Below are 12136 nucleotides of genomic sequence, written 5' to 3' on the forward strand. Positions count from 1 at the left end.
GTCAAGGTTACAACTCTCAGGAACAGGGCTGGAAGAGGCACACAGGGCAAGGGGTGGGGAAGGGGCTCGGAGCCTCCAGGCCCTGTAGGGGGGAGGGGTGGCACCACCCTCCCGGCACCTCCGTGTGTCCTTTCACCTGCCCGGAGGCTCCCGAGCCCCTTCCCTTGGGGTCTTGTGGAGGCCCTGTGACACAGGTGTGGTTGATGAGATCATCAGTCCTGGGTGATCAGCTCGGTCTCCCACCTGCTAATCACAGGTTGGGTCCCCCGGCCACCAGCCCCCAAGCCCCAAGGGTCACCTGGTTGGTGGGAACCCAGGTCAGGTTGAAAGGGGCTTGTCATACACAACAGCAGACGCTCCTCTCGGCCTCCGCACTCGGGAAGTTCCTGACCCCAGGACCAAGGCCAAATCAGCATTTCTTCCTCCCCGGCAGCATCTGAGTAACTTGTGTTTTCCTCTGCAAGTTTTTAGAGTCTCTGCTGCCTTGCCATCTTCACTCTGGGTCCTTGTGATTTATCGGCGTATCTGCATGAGTGTCCCTTGCTCATTCTTTCTCAGGGGACTCTGTGCTCATTCATTCTGAGACTCCTGCCCTAGTTCTGGGCTGGTCCTCTGACCCTGCCAGTCTGCTGCCTCTAGGCCCACGTCTGTCTGGACATCCCAGTGGGTCTCAAACGTGCCCCGTTCAGGGACCCCTGCCCCATGAAGCCTCCCCACTTGGCTGGAGAAGGTGCTTCACGAAGCTACGTGAGGGTGTGATGGAGAAGATGTGAACGCCCTGGCCAGCTGAGCGTCCAGAGGGGGCTCTGAGTGCCGGGCACAGGGGACTGTCACTTGTGAGCAGACAGCACACCTCCTTAGTTCCACACCCTTACCGGGGAGTCCCTGGAATGACATGTCTTTGAAAATCCTGCTTCTAAAGGGTCTCAAGGCTGGTTTTGGTCCAACTCTAATTCCTGCCTTTGCTTTACCCACTTCATGCTCGTCGTGAACGTGTGGGCACTTGCTCTGTCGGCTTCCCTTACTTCGGTTACATGAGGCAGAGCTCTCCTCTTGCCCCCGAACAACTCAACTCCTTGAGTACCCCGAGGCGCGTCAGAACTTTCTAAAACCAGTAGCGGGGCACCTGGCAGACCCGGTCGGTTGAGCACACGACTCTTGATTTCGCCTCCGGTCGTGGTCCCAGGGTCATGGGATGGAGCCCCACATCCGGCTCCACACTGATCAAAGAGCCTGCTTGGGATTCTCTCGCTCTCTCTGCCCCTCCCCCGCTCACACTCTCCCTTTAAAATAAGAAATAAATAAAGGCAGTAGCTTGTTGCGCTCCTTCTCGGGATGCTTGAGGCCTCACCTGGGCTCTAGCAGCACGGCCGGCGCCCGAGAGCGAGCTGGATGGAGGCAGTGAGGCCGGCACGTGCATCATGCTTCCAGAACTCTTGGCTGTTCTTTGGAAATTTTGAGGAAGGAAAACGGAACCAAAAGAAATCCCTCATCATTTTGTGTTGTTCCAAGATTTCACTCTTTCTTAAAAAAATTTTTTTTAACGTTTATTTATTTTTGAGACAGAGAGAGACAGAGTATAAACAGGGGAGGAGCAGAGAGAGAGGGAGACACAGAATCTGAAGCAGGCTCCAGGCTCTGAGCTGTCAGCACAGAGCCCGACGCGGGGCTCGAACCCACGGACCGTGAGATCATAACCTGAGCCGAAGTCGGACGCTTAACCGACCAAGCCACCCAGGCGCCCCCCAAGATTTCACTCTTTCTGAGAGATCACGGAAGCGAGCTCTTCTCTGTCCTCCAGGCTGCTCAGATTCTAACGAGATGCTCCCTTGACTTTACAAGATTCTCTGTGAAACACCTCCAGGTTGTTTCAGACGCGGGTACCGCCACCGCTTCTGAGCTGTCTACGGCTCCCGCCTGTCAGGAAAAAGCCCTGGGTGTTTCTGTGCCAAGACCCGCAGTGTGACCACGGTCATTAAGAACCAGCCAGCGGAGAATGGCGTTTTGGGGGATGGTTCTGCTATAATCTTCTAGAGATTCATCTGAATGGGAGAGAAAATTTTTGCTTTTTGTTTTTTAAAGAAAACATTTTAAGACATCCTTGATAATGCATATTTAGGTAGTCTGGTCACTTCTAGATCATTCTCTTGGTTACCCTCCCCACCCTAGGGGATGGGGGGCTGTCTTCTGTCTTCCTGGGTTGGGGGTGGGAGGCTGACTCCTGCCTTCCTGGGCTGCAGTGGGGGTTGACTAAGCCTTTCTAGGTTCAGTTGGTTGGTTTAGCTTTGAGATGTTATGGTATTTTGAAATTTTAGCTTCTTTCTACGTAGCCATTTCTGTAACAGGAGCGGAAACTGAAATGGGTTTCCTTTTCTGAAATAGTAATCCAAGTTATGTTCATTGTTTCCCGATAGGTAAGGTAGGAATTTTCCTATGCTTCTTGCTTAGAATTGCTTTTTAAAACTAATTGGTGAGACGAGGGGCACCTGGTGGCTCAGTCGGTACAGCATCTGACTCTTGGTGTTGGGGTTGTGAGTTTGAGCCCCACGTTGGGCATAAAGATTACTTAAAAAAAAAAAAGAAAAATTCTAAAGCTCACTGGTGAGCCCAAATTGTTTTCCTTCGTGGCAGTGGAGTGTGAATTGTGGTTTCTGGGAGGAAGCATGTGCCTCTGCTAATTAGGCCCCTCTGTAGAGGAGCCCCAGTGTTCTGGAACGGGCCGGGGAAGAGATGGGGGGGAGCAGGGGCCCGGGCTCCACCCGGGGGAGCACCGGTGAATGTGGCCTCGAGGGTCCGGGGCATGTGGACTGGGCGGCTCCTGCCCTGGGTGGAGGCAGGTGAGGGAGAAGAGAGCTGGTGTGCTCTCTGTGGCTGGGGGCGGCGGGTCTTTGTCCTCAGGGGACTTTGGCCCCTTCCACCACCAGCGCCCCCCCCCCCCCCCCCCCGCCCCGGCCCCCGTCCTGTCAGGGGTCAGGACTCCCTTCTTTTCCCACCGTGGTGAGCCACATAGAGCGGGTTTTCAAGACAATTAAAGAAAAACAACTATTAAGCCTACTCCAGACTTTATTGGGGTTTCCCACCAGAGTCCTCCAGTCCCAGGGCCCCTCCTGGGCCACACTGCACACCCCGCCTCGTCTGCTTTGTCCCCTGGGGTCTGGTGGCAGTCTCCCGGCCTTTCCTGACTTTTCGTGGCCTTGACAGTTCTGAGCAGTTCTGGTCACTTATTTGGTAGTGTCCCTCACGCTGGGTTGATCTGGTGTTTCTCGTGATGAGACGGGTCATGGGGGGGGAGGTGCCCTTCTCGTCACCAGATCGGGTGTCTGAGTCCTCACGACTCCCCGCAGGTGATGCTGACCTGGATCGCCTGGTGAAGGTGTGTTTCCGGGTGTGTCCTGTGTCGGGTGCATTTTCCCGTCCCTTCTCTGTCCTCTGGAAGCGGTCTCTGGGCCTGGCGACCCCAGGGGAGGAAGGCCCCAGTCCCCCCCAGCAGCCCCACCAGCGCCTGTCCATGTATCATTTGGAGCTCCTCCATTGGGGAGGATTCTGTCTCCTCTCCTCACGTTAGGTGCGCTTCCGGTTATGGGCGCAGGCTGTTCCTGATCGCGGCTTCGGGTTGTCCGGCTCTGGCGGCGCCGACGGTCCCGCGTGCCTCACGTGTGTCCCTGTGCCCCGTTCCCGGCGCGCCGGGACCGACCGCCGCTGCCGCACACTGCTGCCGGCCCCTGTCTGTTCCCGGCCCGACAACCAGCCGTTTCTCCAGTTGTGGTTTCTTCACCGGAGAGTGGCGTCGGGAGCCGGGAGTGCTGTCACTAGAGCGGTGCTGCTGCTTCCGGAAGGAGCGGGTCAGGTGTGCACGTGCTCACGCGCATCCGGCCGGTTCCTTGCGCGTGCGTCTCAATCTCCGCGGAGGGTGACGTGTATCGGCGCCGGCGGCTCGGCTGCCGGCCCGGTTCGGTTCGGTTCGCGGGGTGCGGGCGCCCCTGCTTCCTCGCTCCTCCGAGCTTCCTCGCTCCTCCGAGCTTCCTCGTGCCCTGCTGTGAGGTCCGGGCCACCACCCGCCTGGCGGATCTGTTTTCTCAGCTCCGTGCACCTGCAAAGCGGTTTCGCAGTTGCTCTCCTCCGTGAGAGAAACCGACCAGACGCCGGTGTTCACAGACCGTTCCTTTGCCTTCTGTCCCCACGGGTTTTGCTCCGCACCTTTTCCAGAGTTCCTTAGGGCAGCCTTCCTCCCGCCTCCCCCCCCCCCCCGCCCCGTGCACTCAGCGTCGTGGAGTCCCGGTCATTTGGCACGGTCTGCGTTCCGTCCTGGCGTCCCCTGACCTCCAGGCCGTCTCGTTTTGCTAGTTTGTAAACATTAAAGCTCATTTTCTGTGACACGCGGTTCTCTGGGTTTTTTTTTTTTTTTTTTAAATTTTTTTTTCCAACGTTTTTTATTTATTTTTGGGACAGAGAGAGACAGAGCATGAACGGGGGAGGGGCAGAGAGAGAGAGGGAGACACAGAATCGGAAACAGGCTCCAGGCTCCGAGCCATCAGCCCAGCGCCTGACGCGGGGCTCAGAGCCTGACGCGGGGCTCGAACTCACAGACCGTGAGATCGTGACCTGGCTGAAGTCGGACGCTTAACCGACTGCGCCACCCAGGCGCCCCTCTCTGGGTTTTGACAAATGCACGCTTATCCGTCACCCCGGGCCTGGACGTTCGTCTCCCCCAGACGCCCCTGTGCGCGCAGACCGCTGCCTCGGCCACCGGCCCCTGGGCCATCGCTGTCGTCCGCGGTCTGCCCTGCAGTTCTGCCTCAGCTAGAGTCCGCGGGATCCCGCGGGATGTGGCCCTGGGCTCTGGATTCCAGTACTTTGCAAAGGGCGCTTCCGCTCCGCCCGAGCGGCTGGGGGAGCCGGCAGCTCCCCGTCTTCCCTCCCGTGTTGCTCCGTAGCACACGGGACTCGCACACGGGACGTGCCGCACCCGTTCCCGCGTTCCGACGCCGGGGATGGGGGGGGGGGTCTCCGCTCTTTCCCACGGTGGCAGTTATGAACCCAGCTCCTGTGTGCTCCGCCCGGGTGCGGGTTTTGTGTCGACAGATGTCTAGTTCACGTGGGCGAGCACATAAGGATATAATTCCTGGGTCCTGTGCTCTGTCCGGCTTTATAAGAAACTGCCAGCATCGCCCAGAGTGGCTGCACCCAGTTTCCCTTCTCCCCAGCAGCGGACGTCCGTTGTTCTGGATGCTCCGGAGCATTTGGCATTTTCAGTGTTTGGGCTTTGGCTGTCTGGGTAGGTGAGGGGTGATGTTGCATTGTGGCTTTAACGGGCATTTCCCCCAATAAATGATACTGAGCATCTTTTCTGTGTTTATTTACCATCTGTGTATCTTGTGTGAAACGGGTGACTTCAGTGTCCACATTCTTTGCCCAGTTTAAAAATTGGGTTGTTTGTTTCCATATTGTTGAGTTTTAACGGTACTTTAAATATTCCGGATACAAGTCCTTTATCAGGTGCTTTATGCGCTTTGTAAATGTTTTCCCAACCTGTGGCCTGTCTTTTCGTTCTCTTTACAGTATCATTTACAGAGTGGAAGGTTTTCATTTGACAGGGTAGCGTACCTGTGGTTTCCTTTCACGGGTCATGCTTCTGGTGTTGTGTCCGAAACCCCCTTGCCACACCCAAGCCACAGATTACATCTAGTCTGGGGTCTTTTGTGAGTAGATTTTTGTTCCAAGTGTGAGACGTGTGTCCAGGTTCGTGCTCTTGCGCATGGTCAAGTATTCACTCCAGCACCATCTGTCGAGAAGACCGTCTCTCTCCATTAAACACTCTTTGCACCTTCGTCAAACATCAGCCGGCTGTATCTGTGTGGGTCTGTGCCTGGACCCCTGGTCCTGTTCCGCTGACTCTGTGTCTCTCCTTTTGCTAGTACCACACCGTCTTGGCTGCTGTGGCTTTGCAGTAACTCTTGGAATTGGGTACTAGGAGTCCTCCAATTTTGCGCTTTCTCAGAACTCTTCTGGCAATTCCAGGTCCTTTGCTTTTCCATATTCATTTGAGAATCAGCTCGTCAATATCCACAGCAGAGCTTGCTGGATATTCTGACTGCAAGTGCATTGTATCTGTAGATCGGGCTGGAGAGAAGTGGCATCCTCGTAATGCTGAATCTTTCAATCCACGAACACGATGTCTCTCTCCATTTTTTTAAACCTTTGATTCCTTTCATCAATTTTTGTTTGAATCTGTATACAGATTCTGCATGTATTTCGTTAGAGCTATAGCTGTGCACTTCTTTAGGGTTCCTTGCTATTCATTGTAACTAAAAAAATTCAGATTACTGTTCATTGCTGACATATGGGAATACACCTGACTTTTATGTATGGTCCTTGTTTTCTGTGACTCTGATAAACTCATCCATTAGGTCCAAGAGGGGTTTTTTTGTATATTTTTTGAAATCTTCTGGGGCTCAGCTGGTTGGGCGACTGACTTCGGCTCGGGTCATGATCTCGCGGTTTGTGAGTTTGAGCCCTGCGTCCGGCTCTGTGCTGACAGCTCAGAGCCTGAAGCCTGCCTCGAATTCTGTCTCCCCCTCTCTCTACCCCTCCCCTGCTCACGCTCTTTGTGTCTCTGTCTCTCAATAATAAATAGACGTTAAAAATTTAAAAAAAAAAATCTTCTACGTAGACAATCGTATCAAGCGTTAATGGAGACAGTTTTATTTCTTTCTTTCCAGTCTACGACTTTGACTTCTTTTCCTTGCCTCACCGTATGAACTAGGACTTCCTCCACACCATTGAGCAGGGTAGTGAGATATCCTTGTTTTGTTCCAGACCCTCAGGAGAAAGCACTGAAGCACCCGTCGCCAAGTCTGGTTTTGGCTGTCTGTCGTAGCCGCTGTGTAGGCTGATGAGGTTCCCTTCTGTTCCTGATGTGCTCCAAGTTTCTATCATGAGTGGATACTGAATTTCGTCACGTGCTTTTTTGTGTGTCTGTTGATATTATCGCATGGTTTTTCTTCTTTAGTCTGTTAGTGCAGGGAATCACATTGATTGATTTCTGAGTATTGAACTCGTGTTGCATTTCTGGCCTGCAGTTGTGATTTAGTACCCGTGTTTCTTCTTTTGTGAGTTTTGGTAGTTTGTGTCTTTCTAGTAATTGGTCTGTCTTATCTAAGTTGCTGAATTTATGGTCCTCAAGAGATTGTAATATTCCTGTATTATCTTTGCAACGTGTGTGGGACCAGTAGCAATGTTCCCCTCTTTGTTCCTGATACTGCTTCTCTCTTTTTCCTCATTAGTCTGGCTAGAGGTCTATCAATTATGTTCATCTTTTCAAAGAACCAGCTTTTGTTTTACTGACTGTCTCTATTTTTTTCTTGTTTTCAATTTCATTGATCTCCATTCTTAGGTTTTTAAAGATTTCTTTCCTCCTGCTTGTTTTGTGTATAATTTGCTTTTTTTCTTTTTTGATAAAAGTAGAACTTTAGATTTGAGACCTATCTTTCTTTTTTCTTTTTTTTTTTAATTTATTATTTATTTTGAGACAGAGCATGTGTGTGTACATACACGTGTGCAGGAGGGGGCAGAGAGAGAGCAAGAGAGAGAGTCCCAAGCATGCTCTGTGCTGTCAGCACAGAGCATGACACGGGGCTCGATCCCACCAACTGCGAGATCAAGACCTGAGCTGAGATCAAGAGTCGGACACGTAACTGACCGTGCCACCCAGGTGCCCCAAGACTTTCTGTCTTTCTGACACGAGCACTTTACTGTAAATTTTCCTTGAAGTGGTGCTTCCAGAGCATCCTGCAAGTTTTTATATGTTGTATTTTCAAATTTCATTCAATTAAAAAATCTTATAATTTTTGGGAATGCAAGCTGGTGCAGCCACCCTGGAAAACAGTGTGGAGGCTCCTCAAAAAACTAAAAATAGAACTACCCTACAACCCAGCAATGGCACTACTAGGCGTTTATCCAAGGGATACAGGTGTGCTGTTTCGAAGGGACACATGCACCCCCATGTTTATAGCAGCACTATCGACAAGAGCCAAAGTATGGAAAGAGCCCAAATGTCCATCGATGGATGAATGGAAAACAAGATGTGGAATATACACATGATGGAGTATTACTCAGCAATCAAAAAGAATGAAATCTTGCCATTTGCAGCTACGTGGATGGAACTGGAGGGTATTATGCTCAGTGAAATTAGTCAGAGAGAGACAAAAATCATAGGACTTCACTCCTATGAGGACTTTAAGAGACAAAACAGATGAACATAAGGGAAGGGAAACAAAAATAATATAAAAACAGGGAGGGGGACGAAACAAAAGAGACTCATAAATATGGAGAACAAACAGAGGGTTCCTGGAGGGGCTGTGGGAAGGGGGATGGGCTAAATGGGGAAGGGGCACTAAGAAATCTACTCCTGAAATCACTGTTGCACTATATGCTAATTTGAATATAAATTAAAAAAAATAAAATAAATCTTATAATTTTGCTTGTGTGGTTTTTTTTTTTAATGTTTATTTTTGAAGGAGAGAGAGACAGAGCATGAGTGGGGGAGAGGCAGAGAGAGGGAGGCACAGAATCTGAAACAGTCTCCAGGCTCTGAGCTGTCAGCTCAGAGCTCGACACGGGGCTCAAACTCATGAACCGTGAGATCATAACCTGAGCCAAAGTCAGATGCTCAACCAACTAAGTCACCCAGGTGCCCCTTGCTTGTGCTTTTAAAACCTCTATTTAGAGGTGTGTGGTATAATATCCAAAGATTTGGGTGTGTTTCCAGATAACATCCTGTGGCTGACTGCTAGTTTAATTCTGTCTGTGCTGGAAACATGTTTTTTAGAGTTTAGCTCTTTTCTTTATGTTTTATCTGCTTCATGGCTCACAGCGTGGAGTGTCTTAGTGAATGTTCCACATATACTTGAAAATAATACCTATTTTGCTGTTGGGTAGAGTGTTCTAAAGATGTCACATTGGCGTGTCTTGCTTTTTTATACATATAGCGATCAGAATGTGTTAGGTCAAGTCAATGAATACGTGTATAGAGTATATACTTGATTGTAGTAAGTGAGGTCAGTTTAAGCACGTAAATTTTGTTGGTAGGTTCACGCACATCTAATCCTGTTGTGTCTATGTGTTGATCGTTTATCATCTGCAGTGTCCTTTTTTGTCCCTCATATTATTGTTTTTACGTTTCTTGTCTGATGTTAATACAGCCATGAGCTCTCTTTTGATTAATGTTTTTGTGATGTTATCTTTTTTATGCGTTTACTTTTAACTACCTACGTGTTTATATTGAAAGTGGATTTCTTGGAGGAGCCTGGGTGGCTCGGTCAGTTAAGCGTCCGACTTCGGCTCAGGTCATGATCTGGTGGCTCTCAGGAGTCCTGTGTCAGGTTCCGTGCTGACAGTGGGGAGCCTGCTTCCGATTCTGCATCTCCTTCTCTCTCATTCTGTTTCTCTCTCTCTCTCTCTCTCTCAAAAATAAACACTTAAAAAAATTAAAGTGGATTTCTTGTAGATAGCATAGATTTAGGTCCTGCTTTTTTCTCCAGTCTGACAATTTCTGTCTTTACTGCTGAGTTTAGAATACTCTCATTTAGAGTGACAGATTAAAATCTACCGTGGGGCTAGTTGTTTTCTATTTGTTTCTTCTGTTGTTTCTTTTTTTTTCTCATTTCCTGCCTTCTCTTTGGTTAATTGAGCATCTTCTAGGATTCTATTTTTATATCTGTACTGACTCATTATGTAGAATTGTTTACAATTTTCTTTGCCGTCCCACGGGACTTAATCTGAGTCTCCAAGTACTAGAATCCCACTTTCTGTGTGGCGCACGTCCCTGCGCGTGTGCTCCCGGGGTCTCCTGGCCTTCGTGCCGTTTCCTCCTTACTTCTCTTCAGACGCTTTAGCTGATTGCTGCTGGTTTGGCCCTAGACTAGGGTCGCACGCGGTCCCAACCTGAACGTGACACCGGGAGCCTTAGCCAGTGTGTGCAAAACCGGCAACTAAGCCACCGCCACCGCTGTGCTCCGTTCTCCCCCTCGGTCTCACCCCTGCCCCGTGACGCGGTGGTCCTCACCCTGGACATTCAGCACTGTGGAGCTTTTTACAGAGTGCAGCTCGTGTCGGGGGTCCACGGGTCCCGTGGTGTCTGCGTGGAACTGCTCTGTGGCCACCTGTGACCCGGCTCTCTCCCCTTCGCCTTCCCGTGCGCAGGCGGGGGTGCCGTGCTCTCTCCGCCATCCTGTGGCATCTCCGTGCAGACGCTCAAGTCCAGAGGACGTGAACGTGCTCTTGTAGGAGCGGGGCTTGTCAGAAACCAGCGGTCTGAACACGGTGCTCGTGACTTACACGTGAGCTGTAGCGTGGGCTCCAGGCCCAGGGTGGTCCGGGCGTGTGTGATGACGACAAACGCGGAGTGCGGTCTGGGGCCGCTAACCGGCCACTCGCCTGGGGCGTGTCTCGTGCACGCACGTACCACGTGTGCAAGGAGACGCAGCCCGTGTGTGCTTGTGTACGTTTCACGCGTTCCGTAGCTTCTCCAGACCGGACCTTCCGGCATGGCCCCCGGGATTGTGAGAAACGCTCAGACCCCTCGCATCCCTGCTTTGATCCCAAGCCGCTGCCCAGACCCGGCCTTGTCTTCCCGCCCGGCCGCGCCCCCTCCCCCGGGTGTGCACACGCAGCTGTGCTCCTGCTCACGGTCCTTTGCCCTGTTTCTTCCAGTCGTGGCGTTCCTGGTGGCTCTGCACCAGAACAAGCAGCTGATCGGCGACCGCGGCCTGCTGCCCTGCCGGGCGTACCTGGAGAGCGTCCGGCGGTACTTCCAGGGCCGGGGAGGCTGGGACGCCGTGAGCTACGCGCCCACCGTGCTCTGGCTGCTGGACTGGTCGCACATGAACGCCAACCTGGACGCCCTCGCCCTCCTCGGATTGGGCGTCTCGTCTTTCGTCCTGGTCACCGGCTGTGCCAACATGGTGCTCATGGCCACTCTCTGGGTCCTCTACATGTCCCTGGTCAACGTGGGACAGATCTGGTAAGTCAGAAGCCCTGGAGTCCCGCAGGCCAGCCGTGCCGCAGCGCGGCGTCCTGGGGATGTCACGGGCCGCGGAGCAAGCCAGCTGGGGAGACAGAGCAAGATTTCTTCTCACACGAGTGCAGGGGAGCATCGCCATTCCAATTAGGCGGGAGCAGAGACTGCCGGTTGCCAGTCAGTCACGTTCCCAGGGCCTTTCTTCTTTGGGAATAATCACGAGTCGGTTGGGAGTGGCACGGCCACCCCAGAGACCCTGATGTCAGCCTCCTGCGGCCGGGCGTCCTGTGGATGGAGGGAGGGTCTCCGTGTGGGCTTCTGGGAGTGCTCTGGGGGCGGGGGGGGGGGGGGGGTCTTGACTTGGAAGCTGTTTCTTTTCCTGCTCTTCCAGCTCCTTCCTTGTTCAGGAGGAACCATTACCAGCTAGTGCCAGGAGCCACAATGAGGCTGGCCCCGCTGAGGGGTCAGGGGAGCGGGCTCCCGGGCCAAGCGGTCGGAGGGGCAGCGGAGCTCCACAGAGGCGGGAAGGCTGGGGAAGGCCTGCGGGAACCGAGAGGCCGTGTCCCAGGGCGGCCCGTGGTCCGGGAAAGGCTGACTGAAGTCGAGCGGCCCCGGGGCGCCGAGGGGTGTCTGAGCAGGTCAGAGGGATCCCCCTCGTCTTTCCGGTGCTGGGCCCGAGAGGAAGGGAAGACTCGCCTGGCAGAGGAAAACCCAGAGCTTTCTGAGAAGTGCCGGGGCAGAGCGTCGGTGTCTGTGTGCACACGTGGGAGGGAGGGAGGGTATCGGTGCAGACGTACAGGAAGCAGACACGGAGCGTTGGTGTCTGTGTAGACCTGCCTGAGTTGGACGTGGACATCCGCGTCTGTGTGGACACGGAGGGGGTGAGCGCTTCCGGGGCGTCCGTTGTGGTGTTCTGACCGAGGAGTCGTCTGTCCTCTGGGCCAAGAGTGTAGTCCGGTGGCCCAGCCGTCTGTGCGGCGCTGGCCCAGGATGGAAAAGCTTGTGCGGTCTTCCCAGGGTTGGGTTCCAACCCAGACAGTCTGCTCCTGTGCCCGTGGAGCTGACCTTCAGTGCTGTCTCGCAGGTGGATTTCGAACGGTCACCCCAGGGCTGTGGCAG

The 12136-nt window shown here is 53.0% G+C and overlaps 1 protein-coding gene across 1 annotated transcript in view; it reads left to right on the forward strand.

Annotated features, from left to right (window-relative positions):
• Positions 1-12136, forward strand: part of LMF1 (lipase maturation factor 1) — an 88532-nt gene that overhangs the window by 3591 nt on the left and 72805 nt on the right. The window contains exon 2 of the mRNA XM_042922976.1: positions 10711-11020. Within this exon, the coding sequence (XP_042778910.1) occupies positions 10711-11020 (310 nt within the window). The remainder of the gene's footprint in view (positions 1-10710; positions 11021-12136) is intronic.

This window comes from Panthera leo, chromosome E3 (assembly GCF_018350215.1).
Source record: "Panthera leo isolate Ple1 chromosome E3, P.leo_Ple1_pat1.1, whole genome shotgun sequence".
In the NCBI taxonomy this organism is placed as follows: Eukaryota; Metazoa; Chordata; class Mammalia; order Carnivora; family Felidae; genus Panthera; species Panthera leo.